At 54.2% G+C, this 17,382-nt stretch overlaps 1 protein-coding gene across 2 annotated transcripts; it reads left to right on the top strand.

Annotated features, from left to right (window-relative positions):
• The first annotated feature begins 241 nt into the window (after positions 1-241).
• On the top strand, positions 242-11,752 carry IL10RB (interleukin 10 receptor subunit beta). Of its 2 annotated transcripts, XM_030234787.2 has the most exons (7): positions 264-462; positions 2,443-2,566; positions 3,915-4,084; positions 6,123-6,310; positions 8,343-8,484; positions 8,735-8,892; positions 10,787-11,752. In XM_030234787.2, exons 1-7 carry the CDS (start codon positions 414-416, stop codon positions 10,955-10,957), a joined length of 1,002 nt encoding a protein of 333 aa, XP_030090647.1. In that variant the 5' UTR covers positions 264-413; the 3' UTR covers positions 10,958-11,752. The 2 variants fall into 2 exon arrangements, with proteins under 2 accessions (XP_050833169.1, XP_030090647.1); XM_050977212.1 differs by lacking the exon at positions 8,735-8,892 and having other exon boundaries at positions 242-462.
• The last annotated feature ends 5,630 nt before the right edge of the window (positions 11,753-17,382 follow it).

Below are 17,382 nucleotides of genomic sequence, written 5' to 3'. Positions count from 1 at the left end.
CCGTGGGGAAGCGGCAGGGTTCGGGGTGCCGGGGCTCCCGGTGCCCGCCCCGCCCCGTGGGGAAGCGGCAGGGTTCGGGGTGCCGGGGCTCCGGGTGCCCGCCCCGCCCCGTGGGGAAGCGGCAGGGTTCGGGGTGCCGGGGCTCCGGGTGCCCGCCCCGCCCCGCGGGGAAGCGGCAGGGTTCGGGTGCCGGGACTCCCGGAGCCCGCCCCGCCCCGTGGGGAAGCGGAAGGGTTCGGGGTGCCGGGGCTCCGGGTGCCCGCCCCGCCCCGTGGGGAAGCGGCAGGGTTCGGGGTGCCGGGACTCCCGGAGCCCGCCCCGCCCCGTGGGGAAGCGGAAGGGTTCGGGGTGCCGGGCCGGCCCCGCTCCCGCTGCCATGGCGCGGCCTCCCCGCCGCGGCTGAGGGAGCCGCCATGGCCGGCGCGCTGCGGGCCGCGCTCTGCAGCGGGCTGCTGCTCCTCGGTGAGTGTGCCGGGGAGGGATGGGGGGACGGAGGGACGGAGCGAGGTGCCGGTGCTGCCTGGCCTCAGGGGGAGCGGCAGCCAGGGGCGCCTGAGGCGGCGGTGCCTCCGCGCTGCCCCGAGCCCGGCGCGGCTCCTCGGGGGCTGTGAGGGACGGGCGGCGCCGGGAGTGCCCTGTGGGGACAGCGGGGACAGCGGGGCCAGCCCGCCCGGCCACCGCGGGCGTTATTGGCCCGGGGCTCAGTCTGTGCTGAGTGGGACACTGCGGATCCCGGCGAGGAAAGGCGGGCGTGGGGGCGACACCGCGGCCCCAGAGCCCCGTGTGACTGTCTATAGAGGGGACGGCCTCAGGCTGGGCCAGGGCAGGCTCAGCTTGGCCAGCAGCAGGAATTTGCCCATGGAAAGGGGGCTCAGGCCTTGGCAGGGGCTGCCCAGGGAGCTCTGCAGTGCCCATCCCTGCAGGTGTCCCTGGAGGTGGCACTGAGTGCTCTGGGCTGGGCACAGGGTGGCCATGGGGCACAGCTGGCACTGCCTGGGCTGGAGGGCTGTGCACAAACATGAAAGCCCAGAGATATTTCCTCATCTCTTTGGAACCACAGTGCCCAATGAAGCAATTGACCTGGAGGCTCCTCAGGTAGGCAGCACTGTGAGGGAAGTGAGCCTGGCAAGGAAATGTGATTTTTCTTGGGAATTTGCATGCCTGCCTCAGACCTCATCCTCAGAGCAGGGGCAGCGTTCCAGTAGAAATGAGAGGGACTTTGGACCAGGGGTGCAATTCTGGGATAAAGGGAGTGGCTGCCAGTGCCAGAGGGCAGGGCTGGATGTTGGCAATGAGGAATTGTTCCTGGCAGGGTGGGCAGGCCCTGGCACAGGGTGACCAGAGCAGCTGGGGCTGCCCCTGGATCCCTGGCAGTGCCCAAGGCCAGGCTGGACACTGGGGCTGGAGCACCTGGCACAGTGGGAGGTGTCCCTGCCATGGCAGGGGTGGCACTGGGTGGGCTCTGAGGTCCCTCCCAACCCAAACCAGTCTGTGATTTGAACTTCTGTGTTTGTGATGTGCACTGTGATTTATTTGTTGGGTGCAGGGGTAACACTGTAGGGCCAGAGTCTGAAACAGGTTTTGTTTAAGTCAGGTTCAGATTTCAAACTCTTGCCTGCCAGAGGCGGGTGACTGACACAGGGATTTCACTCGTTTGTGCATCAGCTGGGGACATGGTTCAGGGGTGGTTATGGGCTGCTGGTGTCACACAGGGTGACCCTGAAGTCTCTTCCAGCCCTGATGATTCTGTAAACCACAGACATGGAAAATGTGTTATTTATCTAGAGTCTCTCATCAGGCCTGACTCCTGTGACATTTCAGCACTGCTCTGTTCTGGCAGGGTTTGTTTGCATTGCTCATTTGTGGGGCAGTAATGGGCTGGAATCTTGGCTGTTTTGGTCTCAATGCCTACAATTATGTAAGAATAATTAAATCATAACAGTAATGGGCTTTTCATTGATATTTACACTAGTTTAGGGTTTCTTTGATTAATTTCCAAGAAAGGAGAACAACTGGGGTTTTGTCACTTGTGAATAATGCTGGCTAGTGATACTTAATTACATTTAATGATATGTAATAGCTCTCTTACCTTCAGAGGTGCTGAATTTATCAATCCCCACGCCCTTGTTATTCCCACAGCGCTGCTTAGAAAAATTGGGGTTTGACAGTCTCAGGGAGAGTTCAAGCCTCGAGTGCAGGGCAGCACCAGCTCAGTCATGCACCAGAAATGTGGGTGTCACAAGCACTTACTGGAAGTCACTGGTGCCAGTAATTTATTTTGTTGCATAAGGAGGCAGGAGATGCATCAGGATTGAAATTTAATTTATTTGGGCTCTGTTTTTGAATAAGCACCTAAGGCAAGGCAGAGGCTGGATTTAAATTTTGGATGAGTGACAAGTGCTGGAGCAAACACTGAAATGTTGGCTCTGATTCCTCCCACAGTTTCTGGAACAGTCCCAGAGCCCCGGAATGTGAGAATTACTTCAGTCAATCTTCACAGCACCTTGCAGTGGGATGCTCCAAGGTTCCCCAGAGGAAACCTCACCTACACTGTCCAGTCCAAGAGGTGGGGCTGGGCTGGGCTGGGCTGGCTCTCACACCCCACAGCTCTGTCTGCTGGGGCTCTGTGTCCTCTGCAGAGCACACTGTCCCTTCATTCAGGGACTTTGCTGTCCCAGGAGCTGTCCCTGTATTTCAGCTTGTGAGAGGCTTCTCTGCTGGGCTGGAGGAGAGGGCAGAGGCATTTCCTGGGCATTCACACCCAAGGCAGCTTTGTCCTGTTTGGTTTGGAGCCACACACACATTCTAACGTTGGGTGTTATTGGCTGTGGGTTTTTCACTTCTGTGACTGAAGAGACCTGGTAGTGCTGAGTGTTTGCCCTTCCCTGATCTCTCAGATGCTCCATCCCACCCCATCCCATCCCATCCCATCCCATCCCACCCCATCCCATCCCACCCCTGCCATGGCAGGGACACCTCCCACTGTGCCAGGCTGCTCCAGCCCCAGTGTCCAGCCTGGCCTTGGGCACTGCCAGGGATCCAGGGGCAGCCCCAGCTGCTCTGGGCACCCTGAGCCAGCCCCTGCCCACCCTGCCAGGGAACAATTCCTCATTGCCAATGTCCCACCCAGCCCTGCCCTCTGGCACTGGGAGCCATTCCCTGGCTCCTGGCACTCTCTGCCCATATGAAATTCTCCCTTTTCTTTAGAAGCCCATCCAGGCACTGGAAGGAGCTCTAAGCCTTGCCCAGAGCCTTCTCTTCATCTGAGTCAAGAGAAGATTTTTCTGGGTTCTGTAGCCATTGTCCCTTGATCAGTACATTTCTGGGGAGGCTTTTGATGCAAAGCAGAAAGAATAAAACAGATTAAATATCATCTATTAAATCATGTATTGATCAAGGCCAGGTTGGACTCCGGGGCTGGAGCAGCCTGGGGCAGTGGCCCTGCCATGGCAGGGCTGGCACTGGGTGGGATTTAGGGTCCCTCTAACCCACAGCCTCTGTGGTTCTGTTCCATAAGCAGCTCCTGGTCCCTTCCCAGCCCTGTTTTCCCTGGCTTTTCCTCGTGTGCCAATCCTGGGGACAGCAGTGAGCAGATTCCCAGTGGGACAGCAGTGCCCTGCTGTGGCACTGGCTGAGTGTTTGCTGTTTCCCTGAGCTCCTGCCTGCTGAGTGCACTCTTGGCACCCTGCCAGGAAATGGGCATTTTTCACAGTTAGAATTTGAATCCTTAAGTTTATCATTAAGTTTATAATGGATTTCTGGACGGGTGTAAAATCCCTAGTGAGAGTCTTACACATGCTGGGCACGTTTTTATCTCCATTAATGCTAACTCTTGCATTAGCAGCTCTGCTGCCTTGAAACCATTAACCAGTGGGAATTACCCATCTCTTACACCTTGTTTCTGTTCCCTGCAGCATCTACTACCCTGGGGACACCTATGAGACCCTGGGGACAGACCTGAGGCTGCCCCAGTGTGACGTGTCCTCGCTGTCACCCTACGGCATCTACGTGCTGCGGCTGCGGGCCGAGGCAGGGCAGCTGCACTCCCCCTGGCTCAGCCTCACCTTCAAGCCCATGGATGACAGTGAGCCTTGCCTGTTCTTCCCAAAAATACTGCCTGCTCTGGGAGAGGAGCTGGAGGATAAAGAGTGTTTTATCATTTCATTGCCATGTGCCAGCTCTTGGCTTCCTTTTTCTACCTCTGTCGAGGTCGGGATTGAAGGCACTCAGGGGGTGTTTCAGGCTTTGATGTTTATTTTTACTTATCTGTTACAGTCTCACTCACTCAGCAGTGAGTTCTGCAATAATTCACTAACAAGGTACAAAGTGGCTCACTGTCTCTCTCTCCAAGGCCTTTGAAGGCTAAACTGTCCAATTCAGGAATGACACCTCAATTATTTTCACTTTTAACCCAACACCCAACCACCCGTGCCCTCAGTGGGGACTTTTTATCCAATGACACAAAACCACCCAAACCTAAGGTGGAGAAGGAGAATAATAAGGAGAAGAAGGAGGAGCAGCCTCCACCCTGACACCCCCACCTTGCTCTCTCTCTCTGACTGCATTCTAAACCCTCCAACTCTGAGTTTCCCACCCTGGGATATCACACACTTCTATCCAAACTCCACCCCCACAATCCCAGCTCTGCCATTCCATTCTGGAAGCTTCTCCAGGCCCTCAGGTCCCTGCAGTGTCTCTGGGGGTCAGAGCCTGGCAGCACAGACAGTCTGGAATTCTCAGCACCCAGGGTTCCAACAACCCTGAACTATAAAATCTTTGTTATAACACACAGTAGGTTCACTGTCATGGTATTGATCATCTCTTTGGAGGAGATTTTCAAACAAAGCATAATTTTCTTTTAAAAAAAGAAACATTTGTATTTTCTACTTTATAATTTAATTACATTTTATTATTAATTACATACTTAAATACATTTAATTACATAATACATAAAATCTTATTTGTAGCAGTGACAGAAAACACAGTAGGTTCTCTGTCACTGATCACTTCTTTGGAGGAGATTTTCAAACAAAGCATAATTTTCTTTTAAAATAAGGCACATTTCTATTTTCCAGACAGGGAGAAGCTGTCTTCAAGGAGCCAGACTTCCTGTATATAAATTCAGTTACTTCCTTATTCATAGCTTTGCCAGACAAAAAGTTTAATTTCTATTTTTTCTTACTTCAAAAAAACCCCACTCTCACAGAGAAAGGTTAATTTTCAGCCAAGAAATCTTGATAGCACAAGGCAGAAATAATTCAAATGTTTTCATTTTTCAAGCTGATCATAATCAAAACCCACAAAAGCCCCAATAAATCACTTTTCTAGAGGGTCTGCTCAGGACAGACAGATGTTGTGGCAGTTTGGCCCAGAAGGAGAAGTGAGTGACAGCCATGGAAATGGCCCTTCCTCTCCTGGAGTCACCACAGCTGGCAAAAGGGAACTTGAGTTCATTCCGAGGGTGTGGGAATGGGGCTTGCATTGGTACCTGCTGTTTAGCTGCAAAAACAAAATCCATTTCCAGAGCAGTTATGTGAGGAAAGCATTGATTTGTGCCTGACCCAGGAAAAAGAAATCACTTCCTTCTAATGCATGATTTAAAAGGTGATTTTTGGGCTGTGTGAGAATGTCCAGCTGAAGCTGAATTCCTCTTCTCCTCTTCTCTTCTTCTCTCTTCTCTTCTCTTCTCTTCTCTTCTCTCTCTCTTCTCTCTCTCTCTTCTCTTCTGATTCTCTTCTCTGCTCTCTCTCTCTCGTCGCTTCTCTTCTCTTCGCTTCTCTTCTCTTCTCTTCTCTTCTCTTATCTCGCTTCTCTTCTCTTCTCTTCGCTTCGCTCTCTCTTCTTCTCGTCTCTCTCTCTTCCGTCTCTTCTCTGCTCGTTCTTCGCTTGCCCTTCCGCTCTTCCGCTCCTTCTCTATCCGCTCGGGCCCTTCCTAAACCTTCCCAAACCCCTTCCCGTTCCCTTCCCTTCCCTCCCGTTCCCTTCCCTAACTTCCCAAACCTTCCCTGTCCCTCCCTTCCCTTCCCGCCCTTCCAACCTTCCCGAACCTTCCCTTCCCTTCCCTCCTGCCTTCCCACCTCCCTCCCTCTCCCTTCTCCCTCTCCTGTCCCCTCTGTCCCCAGCCACCATCGGTGCCCCCGAGGTGCGGCTGCGCTCGGAGGCGGGGGTGCTGCACGTGGATCTCTCGGGGCCCTTTGCAGAGCGCAGCCAGGACCGCTGGCCCCTGAGGCACTACTACGGCTCCTGGAGCTACAGGATCCTCTACTGGAAGAGGGGCAGCACAGACACAGACCCGGCCTCTGCTTCCTGGGTATGGTGACTCCCTGACCTGCACCTGGGCTTCTCCTGGAAAACGCCATCCTGGGAACGCACTGGGAGCTCCCGGAGGGTCTGGCACGGGTTACAGGCTCTGAGCCAGGCTGGCAGAGCTGGGGGTGCCCACCTGGAGAGGAGCAGCTCCAGGGAGAGCTCAGAGCCCCTGGCAGGGCCTGAAGGGGCTCCAGGAGAGCTGCAGAGGGACTGGGGACAAGGATGGAGGGACAGGAGCCAGGGAATGGCTCCCAGTGCCAGAGGGCAGGGCTGGGTGGGATCTTGGCAATGAGGAATTGTTCCCTGGCAGGGTGGGCAGGGGCTGGGGTGGAATTCCCAGAGCAGCTGGGGCTGCCCCTGGATCCCTGGCAGTGCCCAAGGCCAGGCTGGACACTGGGGCTGGAGCAGCCTGGCACAGTGGGAGGTGTCCTTGCCATGGCACGGCTGGCACTGGGTGGGCTCTGAGGTCCCTCCATCCCAACCCAGTCTGGGATTCTGTGATTCTAAGAGTAAAATGGATCTCTGCTAATTACAGTTAATCAAGTCTGTTCACTACAGCTGGGACTCAGGGTAAATGCAGGAGCTGTGTAGTTAAACAGCAGCATGGACAGAATTTTCTCCTTCCATAATTATCAACAACTCTGTGATTCTTCCCTCTTAGTGGGACTTTGGGGTTTTTACCCCCAAAAATATCTAAGATGGGTAAGGCTTTTATTCCCTGTGGCCACCTGCAGCTGTGCAGTTTGTATCCTCAGCAGTTCCCTTTCTCCCTCTCAGGGCCAGCCTCGTCCACAGGCAGCTCTGCTCCTCCATACACAGTGCATGGAGAAAGATCATTAATAATGTATTAATTAGAGCATTCAGGCTAACAGGAAGCCTCTCACCTGCAGCCCCAGTCCAGTCAATGAGTGCTTTGTCCACCAGTGCAGGGGTATATCCTGAGTCCAGCAGGTGCAATTGGGATTTCTCTCTGTTACCTGCTCAGTGCTTTGCCATTCAGTTCCACAAGTCAGGGCCCTCATTTCCCACCCAGCAGCCTGGTGTTCACTCCCAGGCTCCTGAGGGATGAGCTGTTCCTGCCCCTGGGAGGCACTCAGTGCAATCCCCAGAGGAACAGACCTGCACTTGGAGTCTGTGCCTGCAGCACTCCCAGGTGCAAGTCTGGGACATTCCCTAGGGATCCCAGAGGCAGCAGGCAGAGTCTTGGGAGCACCACAGGTTCTTTGTGAGCTGGGTGCTTGCTCCAGGATGGAAACCTGCCTGGAGAGTCTCCTGTGGCTGTTGAGGGATGCTCTGCAGTTCCAGGGACATGACTGATCCTGAACAGCAAATCCACCTGCTCAGCCACCTCACAGCTCCCAGAAATATTTCCTCTCTTTCCTTTTTTTGGTTTTGCCTAGATGACAGCTCACAGAATCACAGAGCTGGGAAGGCTGGAAGAGCCCTCAGTTCCAGCCATTAACCCTGTGTTCACCACTACCCCCTGTCCCCAAGTGCCACATCTACACATTTTTAACACTTCCAGGGCTGGGGGCTGCACCATTTCTCTGAGCAGCCCATTCCTGGGCTCGACAGCTTTTCCAGTGAAGGAGTTTTTCCTGTCCCTAATCTAAAACTCCCCATGTGTTTAAAAATGTTTAAAAATGTTTCCTAATCTAAAACTCCCCTGGCACAAGCTGAGCCCTTTTCGTCTTGTGCTGTTGCTCCATGCCACTTGCTCCCTCTGCAGTTAGACGGTGTTTGTGTGTAGCTGTGCTCCTAGCTGATCTCCTTTGGTTGGGTGACAGTTTCTGGCTGCCACCAGATCTCATTTATCATCCCTGATTAGCCTAAAAGTTCGTTAGTGCTGCTGGAAACAGCCCAAGGGGCAGTGGTGTGGATGGCTGTACAGTAAGTCATTGTCATTGTCATTGTCATTGTCATTGTCATTGTCATTGTCATTGTCATTGCAGTTCCTGGGCTGCTCCTTAGCTGATTGCACAGCTGAGTCACTGCTCCCCCAGCTCCCCTTTGCTGTGTTTGTGTCTTTGCAGGTGGACACCAACCACAGCTCTGAGATCCTGGCCCAGCTGGAGCCATGGACAGTTTACTGTGTCCGAGCGCAGGCGCTGGTTCCCGAGTGGAACAAGACAGGGCAGCTGAGCAGGGAGCTCTGTGAGCAGACAACCCACAATGGTAACCGGGGAGCTGGGGATCATGGAATCACCCTGGGATGGCTGGGAGGGACCTCAGAGCCCAGCCAGGCCACCCCTGCCATGGCAGGGACCCCTTCACTGTGCCAGGCTGCTCCAGCCCCAGAGCCCGGCCTGGCCTTGGGCACTGCCAGGGATCCAGGGGCATTCCATGGAGAAAGTGATAATTTGAAAAGAATCACTCAGCAGTGAATAATGACAGTTGTAATTGTTTTTCCCCTTGTCTCTGGCAGGTGTGACCCCTGTGTGGATAATTGTGACTGTTCTGGTGGGGTCCATGCTGGTCGTGGGCACAGCTGCCACCGTTTGTTTCTTCTCCAGTTTTTATCTGTACAGACTCATCAAATATGTTTTCTGCCCTTCCTACATTTTCCCAGAACACTTGAAAGAGGTTTGTTTCCTGCCTAACACGTGAAAATCAGCCTTTCCAGCAGAGCCACTTGTTTTTTCAAGGCTCTCAGTGCCAAAACATTTAAAGCTTCTTTTATTTTGCCTCCTTTCACTGGCACCTGATGGTCAGTGGTCTGTAATTTGCAATCACCAGCTTTTTATGGCTCAGAAACAGGGTGGGTTTGTTGATTTTGAATTGAGAGAGTACCAGGTGTCAACTTCAGTTCCTCATTTGGCCAATGAGCAACAGAAATCTCTGTCTTCCTGCCTGCTTTTAGACTTAAACCAGCTCCTTTTTTCTCCTGCAGCAAAGTCCTGTCACGAGTGTAATCACGAGTTTTAACTCCAGGGAAGTGTCTGAGGAAGGAACCTGGGCTGGATCAGCTGTACCAGAGCAGCTTGGGCTGTGGAAGGTGTCCCTGGCCACAGCAGGGGCAGGATGGGAAGAGCTTTAGGGTTCCATCCAACCCAAACCATTCTGGGAATTGGTGATTCTATGGAATCTGAAATTCCAGCTAAAAGGAGAGCAGTGGCAGCAGCCACTGCTGATGGACCCACTGCCCCTGTCACACAGCCAGGGGACAGAGAGGCTGCAGCAGGATCCCTTCCCAGAAACAAGCATGTACTAAACAGTCCTGTCCCACCTGTGCTCTCCTGAGCCCCTGCAGTTCATTCTCACACAGCCAGAGCTCAGCACCCCCAGGTGTGCAGCTGCCTTTGGCTCCTGCTTTAGGTTGAACACGTGCTCAGCACCAGGAGTGTCATGGAATCACAGAATCCCAGCTGACCCCACAGCCCACCCAGGGCCACCCCTGCCATGGCAGGGACACCTCCCACTGTCCCCAGTGTCCAGCCTGGCCTTGGGCACTGCCAGGGATCCAGGGGCAGCCCCGGCTGCTCTGGGCACCCTGGGCCAGGGCCTGCCCACCCTGCCAGGGAACAATTCCTCATTGCCAATGTCCCACCCAGCCCTGCCCTCTGGCACTGGGAGCCATTCCCTGTGCCTGTCCCTGCAGCCCTTGGTTTGCAGATCCTGGAGCTCAGCAGCCAGGCAGGCAGCACCAGATCCACACAGGAGTGCTCCAGGTGCCTCTGAAGACAGGGAGAGCTCTGGGCTGGTGCCATCCCAGCAGCCCCAGGGCAGCTGTGCCTCCCCAGAATGTGCTTTGGCCAAGGCAGTGCTTTCACTAGGGGCTGTTTCAGTTGCAGGTTTGGGCCACAACATTCCCAGCCCCAGTTTGGAGGAAAAGGGTCGGATAGTGAGGATATTTGTGCTGATCTTTGTACCTGCAGTGCCCAGCACTCCTGACAGCAGCTGCTTTCTCATTCCAACTACAGTTCAGAATTGTTTCCTCTGAGGGCACTGGGGTGAGCAGAGGGATGGAGCAGCTCTGTGAGGAAAGGCTGGGAGAGCTGGGAATGCTCAGCCAGGGGAAGGAAAGGCTCTGGGGTGGCCTCATGGTGGCCCTGCAGGGCCTGGAGGGGCTCCAGGAGAGCTGCAGAGGGACTGGGGACAAGGCCTGGAGGGACAGGAGCCAGGGAATGGCTCCCAGTGCCAGAGGGGAGGGTTCTTGACAAATCTCTCTTCCCCTACAGCCCAGTTACCATTTGGTGTTTGTTCCCAATCAAAACTGTTTGATTTTTTTCAAGTTTCTGTCCCAAAAAGGCTCCGAGCCCTGGGGTTATCCTTGAGAGGCACTTCCATCTTGCTCCCAAGCCTGGAAGGGGATTTTAGGGAGGCTGTGACACTGTTGGCCCTGTGGGACTTGTAAGGCCTGAGAAGCCACTTGGTGTGTGCAGAACAGCCCAAGGTTGTTTAATAATCCCAGTGTTTCTGAGCAAACAGGATGGGGCAGCTGCAGAGACCTAATCCTCACTTCCTCTTTGTTTCCCAGTTTCTGAGCAAACCCCCCGGTGCTCCACAGCCTTTCCCTCCACGAGAAGAGCTCCTGGTTTGTGACAAGCTGACAGTGATTGCAGAGCAATCCCAAACCCTCCCTGCAGGGACTGGGGATGGGGCCAGCAGGACACCAGAGCTCCCTCGGGACTCTGCACTAGGAGACTGACTCAGGAGTGGGAGCAGCTCAGGAAAAGCCCAGATATCCTCCTCGTTCTTCCTTGGAAAAGGAGAAGCTGATGGACTTTAGGGTTTGTCTCATTGCTGTTTTCCAGCAGGAAGACCCCACAGACAAACACGGCGTCACAGACTTTTGACAGAGTCTTTTTATTTTTTTAAGTACAAGAAACTTGGCTCTAAATGAGGAATTAAATGATCCATAACTTTTGCCACTGCTGGTTGTGGCTCCCTGAGGATTTGTAGCAATTCTGGCACTGATTATGACACTAAAAAGGAAATGTCATATTTATACATAATACTAATTAATTTAACTTTGATGAACTATTTATTGCAAAAACTAATCAAAATGTTTATAAAAGAAAATAGTATTTTGTAAGGAAAGACCTGGTTTATTTTTAAGAAAAAATCTGTTAATTTTTTTCTAATGAGAAATGATGTGTTTTTAAGAACATCCCCATTGGCATCATCTTTCTGTGGAATTTATTCTTCCTGAGACAAAGTTGTGAAGTTTTTAGGGTGGGATGAACTGATGTCTGTGGGAAACTTGGCAGCTGAAGTGGGAGTTAAACGAGGTTCATTTTAATTATCTGCTGATGTGTATCGTTAATTTGAAAAATCCAGGGAGCTGTGACTCCCTGCTCCAAAGGCAGCCTCAGCTGCACAGGTGGGCAAAGGCTGTACCCAGCACTGGGGCAGAAGTGGGACCTTGGCACAGGGCCTGGACTGGCTTTGTGTCACTGCTCCAACGTGAGAGTGGCAAATTAAACTCTGTCACCAAAAGGAACCGTCCAGGAGTGAAGTTGTGTCTCAGCTTGATGTGGGAATTGCTGGTTCTGGGGGTTGTATTTGTTACTTGATGGGCAAATATCAACTTTTTGGGAGTGGCTGCAGGAAGAAATCAGGAATTGATTCCATCAGTTTTCATCTCCCAGCTCCCCTCAGAGGAGGCTCAGGGGGCCCTTGTGGCTCTGCACAAGTCCCTGCCAGGAGGGGACAGCCGGGGGGGGTCGGGCTCTGCTCCCAGGGCACAGGGACAGGAGCAGAGGGAACGGCCTCAGGCTGGGCCAGGGCAGGCTCAGCTTGGCCAGCAGCAGGAATTTGCCCATGGAAAGGGGGCTCAGGCCTTGGCAGGGGCTGCCCAGGGAGCTCTGCAGTGCCCATCCCTGCAGGTGTCCCCTGGAGGTGGCACTGAGTGCTCTGGGCTGGGCACAGGGTGGCCATGGGGCACAGCTGGCACTGCCTGGGCTGGGAGGGCTTGGCCAGCCCCAGGGATTTGGGATTCTGGGATTATTCTGTGGAATCTGTATCTGGGTTTTCTGCACTTTTTAATTTTGGTCACATTCTGCATTCATGAGGAATATGGAATTTATTGAATTGATTTTTTTTCAAGGTATTCTGTTCCACTGGTGCCTTCCTGCACCTCTCCCCAAGGCTGCTCTGGAATGCTGACCCTGTGTCTGGATCACCACCCCAAGGAACCAGCCCAGCTCCCTCTGTGTTCCCTGTCCCTTCTCCCACAGCTTCTTTCTGTATTTTACTTTCCCCCCTTTCTCCCCTTTTATTTTGGCTTTTAGAGTGGCAAATGCCCGCTGCTCATGGAGCTGAGGGGGGCTGGAGATCGCTGCCTATCCACCCGTGCTCCTGGAGCTGCTTTCCCCTCTCCAGCAGCTGCTTTGCACAGGACACCCAGCTCCTGTCGGTGGCTGGAATCCATCGGCTCCAAGGCTCTGCTGAGGGCTGCTAAGGCAGAGATAAGGCTGTGCCAATTCAGTGCTGAGGCACACCAGGGCGGAACAGGGATATCCCAGGGATTCTGGGAGTTTAGATGGAAGCAGGACCAGCGCCTGCAAGGACATCACGGCACAGGGTGCCAGAGCAGCTGGGGCTGCCCCTGCATCCCTGGCAGTGCTCAGGGCCAGGCTGGAAGGGGCTTGGAGCAGCCTCTGCCCCACAGCCTTGGGCAGTTCCAGGATTTAAGGCTGCTAAAATCAACTCAGATGGGGTTTTGCCGGCTGTCATGAACTTTGGCTTGCTGCAGAAATCTTCCTGCCCCACACCCAGGAAAGCTTTTGTAGGTGAGAGGCCTCTTCCTGTGCCACAGCTCCCCTGAGAGTCACAACATGAGCCAGGCCTGGGGACAAGGGCAGCCTCTGCCTGTCCCCACACGAGCTGTGTGGCCCCACAGAGAAGGAATAATTTAGAGCAGGAGCAGTAATTTAGAGGGAAGCAGTAATTCACAGGAGAGTTCATCTTGAGCTGAGCTTGTGGACATTACAGTGACAGCAAGTCAATAAATCAGGTGAACTTTGACCATGTGCTGATGTAAACTGAAAGTACAGAGAGATGGATGCTGGAGGCTGCTCACTCTGGTTCGGCGTGTTCTGGCAAAGCCAGAGAGAAAACAGAACCCTTGAAGGCCTGGGACTGCTTGGAAAGGGATTTCAGACCTGACATGCAAAGAAAAGTGGAATGATTAAGGAATAGGGAAGTGGGGAAAACTGAAGGAGAAGAGTCTGAGCTTGTGATCAGCAAAACAGATTCCAGGAGAGGACAATGAGGGAAGGCAGAAAGGAACAGTTCAGAGAATTCCAGTCATGGGAGTGGAGGGAGAAAGAGGAACCAGAGCCCAGGAGCACCCAGGGGGTCAGGGACACAGCCCCCCCGCCCCCAGCTGCACATTTTTGTCTCTCCTGTTGGGAACTTTGGGGTCTTCCCTGCCCAGCAGGTCCCCCCAGTCCAGAACGAGTCCAGCTGAACAGCAGAGCCAGAGAGGCTCTCAGAAAAATCCATCCCAGTCTCTAGAAAAGCTTGTAAATTGATTCTTAACCAGAAACACTTGTGCTTGTAACTGCATGCCTTTTTTTTCTGAGGCAGATTGGGAATGATCCATTATCACCTGGCATAATGTCATTTTCTAGGATCCATCACCCTAGAAAAGTATTGTTGAGTAAGTGGGATGCAGAGCAAGGCTGTGCTGCTGTGAACAGCAGGGCTGCAGAGAGCTGCTTTACAGGAAGAGCTGTGAATAATCCACAGGCTTTGGAGCACCTGTGAGCAATGTACTGGAAATGTTCCTTCCTGAGGGACTGGAGTTCCTGAAGTTCACTGTGCCTTGCCTCAAGCCATTACTGCAGACTCTGAGGGCACGGGATGCTGATGGCATCACAGAGACAGGAGAGCAGCCCCTGGGGAAGCCTGAGAGAGGAAATCCTCGCTCCAGCAGCACCAACCCCAGGGCTCCCCACTGCAGCAAGCACCAAAGAACCTGATGAACAACCTCCAGATCTTCCATTTCCCCACCAGCTCTGCCAGCAGTCCCTCAACTCTCCTCTCTAATTTCCAGTCCCTGCTCTCTGCCCCTCTGGGTCTGTGGCACTTTTCGAAGCCACGCTAGAGCTCCTCAGAGAGGGACTTGGTTCTCCCATCTGGGTCAGTGTCCTGACAAAAGGATTTGCACTGGGCTGGGTTTTCAGCCCTGCTGGCCCAGGGGTGAAACCAGGCTCTGAACTCCCCTGAACAGAATTCACTGATCTCTGTGAAATTCCAGCCTGCAGAGGAGAAGCTCCAGGGAGAGCTCAGAGCCCCTGGCAGGGCCTGAAGGGGCTCCAGGAGAGCTGCAGAGGGACTGGGGACAAGGATGGAGGGACAGGAGCCAGGGAATGGCTCCCAGTGCCAGAGGGCAGGGCTGGGTGGGATCTTGGCAATGAGGAATTGTTCCCTGGCAGGGTGGGCAGGGGCTGGGATGGAATTGCCAGAGCAGCTGGGGCTGCCCCTGGATCCCTGGCAGTGCCCAAGGCCAGGCTGGACACTGGGGACAGTGGGAGGTGTCCCTGCCATGGCAGGGGTGGCCCTGGGTGGGCTCTGAGGTCCCTCCCAGCCCAACTCAGTCTGGGATTCTAAACATTCTCCATGAAGATGGAACTTGCAGATGTGTTCAGAATTACACATTTGGAAGGCACCACAGGCTGTAAAAAGAGGTTCATGCCAGGCTTTCCTCACTCTTTCAGCCTGGTCCATGCCACCTGGGACACTTCTGTCCTTCCAAACCTAATCCCAGTATCATCAAGGCTGGAAGAGCCCTTTGGGATCACCCAGTCACACCCCAGCTCCAGCATCACCCCTGTCCCCAAGGCCACATCCAGACACCTCTGGGACACCCCCAGAGACAGTAACTCCAAACCTCCCTGAGGAAATCATTCCAATGCCTGGCCCAAAGGATCATCCTTCCTGCTCTTCAGCACTGCTGAGGCCCTGTGCAGGGTTGGGGAGTCAGGAGGAGGACAAGGAACAGAGAGGAGATGTTGTTATGTGGTCTGGGGAAAGAAGTCTGATGGCAGGGTAATGATAGTATTAAAAAGTGGGAAAGGCTTCTGAGGACAGGGGATGAATCATCTCTGTCCCTGAGGGAGCTGACAGCAGTGACAGGACTGCAACAAAACCGGGACAAGGAAAGTTTTCTAATGATGGAACAAACAAAAAACCCACAGGTGATATTGCCTGAGAAGGGGGACGTTACAAAAATCCATTGGGAAAGGGGAGATAAATCTGATCCCTCCTTGGGCTCCCTGAGGTCCTTCCTTCCTGGACCCCTGTTCCACCACTTTTCACACAAGATGAAATGCTGTATTTGCCCCTTTCATCCTGCTCCAGAGCTGACATGAGAAGAAACCACCAAATTATGTCTCCTTTGTCTGTCAGCCAACAGAAATAAACCCAGCAGAGCCCAAACTCCAGCAGGCCTCGTTTCCTCCGTCACAGGAGTGGTTTGGGACAGACATCAATGGCCACAGGGACACACAGTGTCCCCCCCGGCTGCCTGTGCTCTGCAGATAGCACTGCTCTCCTCACAGGCTGGGCAGCACCAGCCTCTGCTCCTTTCTTCTCTGACATGGCTGAGGAAGTTGCATTCAAACTCAGCAGAAGACAAACTGTAAATATTTTCTAGGTTATAAAGTGTTTCTAGCAGTGCCAGACTGGTTCAGCAGTTTCGGTTCAAAATGGTGGCCCTGAGGTGTGGTTACATAAATAAATGCCACAATCATGTTTCCTTATCAGCTGTTGGGGCAGGAGGTGACAGCCCTCACAGGCTGAGCCTGCCCCAGGCCCAGCAGTGCCTCAGCAATGGCCTCACACACTGCCAGGGCCCTGCATTGATCCTGCATTGATCCCTACAGGCTCAGCAATCCCGGGGGCCTGGAGCCTCCCCGTACCCAGGAGAGCCTGGAGGGGAACCACGGGGACAGGGGCCTCAGCCCTGCCTGGCCCCGACTGTCCCTGTCTCTGTCTCTGTGCCTGTCCCTGTGTCTGTCCCTGTGTCTGTCCCTGTGTGCAGAGGTCAGAGCAGCCCAGGCTCTGCTCCAGGCCCAGCCATGGCCCCAGAGCCACGGGCAGGGGCTGAGCCCAGCAATTCCCCTGCACAGGAGGCACAGCTTCTGCCCTGGGCAGGGACCCAGCTGGAGCAGAGCCCAGAGAGGGGCTGGAGTCTCCTCCCTGGCACATTCCAGAGCCACCTGGACCCAGCCCTGTGCCCTCTGCTCTAGGATGGCCCTGCTGGAGCAGGGAGGTGGCACCAGGGACCCACTGTGGTCCCTCCCAACCTCACCCATCCTGGAATTCTGGGATCTGAGATCAGCAGACGTGTGGCACCCCATGGTACAACAGGCAGCAGCAGTGAGGAACATTTTCATCAAAAGTCATCTGTGTACTCCCTAAGAAGCAAAGCCTGTCCTGATTATAACAGCCAGGATGTTGAGGGCACAGACCTTTGCCCACCAGAGTTTCAAATCCTCCTCTCTGAGAACATTGGTCTGCCCACTGAGGAGGCTGTGTCTGAGGGGGTGGGAAGTGAAAGGTGAACACCTGACTTCACCTCCCCAAGCCTGCAGCTGGACAGGCCCATGGAAAATATGAAACAAAAAAAGAGAAGAGGAATCTTGTGATCAGAACTTGTGGCTGCCAAAGGGAGCTGAGCCCAAGCCCCCGTTGAGGGGCTGTAACACCCACACTGCATTTAATGCTCACTGCAGCATTCAACTGAACGTTTGAAAATGGACAAACTGCAGCTAAAGAGAGATTCCTCCCTCCCCAGACAATCACAGAATCATGGAATGATTTGGGTTGGGAGGGACCTCAGAGCCCCCCGGTGCCACCCCTGCCATGACAGGGACACCTCCCACTGTGCCAGGCTGCTCCAGCCCCAGTGTCCAGCCTGGCCTTGGGCACTGCCAGGGATCCAGGGGCAGCCCCAGCTGCTCTGGGCACCCTGTGCCAGGGCCTGCCCACCCTGCCAGGGAACAATTCCTCATTACCAAGATCCCCCCCAGCCCTGCCCTCTGGCAGTGGGAGCCATTCCCTGGCTCCTGTCCCTCCATCCTTGTCCCCAGTCCCTCTGAGCTCTCCTGGAGCCCCTTCAGG

The sequence above is a fragment of the Serinus canaria genome, chromosome 1 (genome assembly GCF_022539315.1).
Source record: "Serinus canaria isolate serCan28SL12 chromosome 1, serCan2020, whole genome shotgun sequence".
NCBI classification, from domain to species: domain Eukaryota; kingdom Metazoa; phylum Chordata; class Aves; order Passeriformes; family Fringillidae; genus Serinus; species Serinus canaria.
The sequence above is the reverse complement of the archived record's forward strand: the minus strand, read 5'-3'. Positions and strand labels throughout refer to the sequence as shown.

Excerpts from the sequence above, each read along its gene's own strand:
- IL10RB (XM_030234787.2), top strand. The coding sequence starts at position 414 with ATGGCCGGCGCGCTGCGGGCCGCGCTCTGCAGCGGGCTGCTGCTCCTC. Across the intron at positions 6,311-8,342 it reads ACCCGGCCTCTGCTTCCTGG|GTGGACACCAACCACAGCTC; the intron begins GTATGGTGACTC and ends GTGTCTTTGCAG. Across the intron at positions 8,485-8,734 it reads TGAGCAGACAACCCACAATG|GTGTGACCCCTGTGTGGATA; the intron begins GTAACCGGGGAG and ends TGTCTCTGGCAG.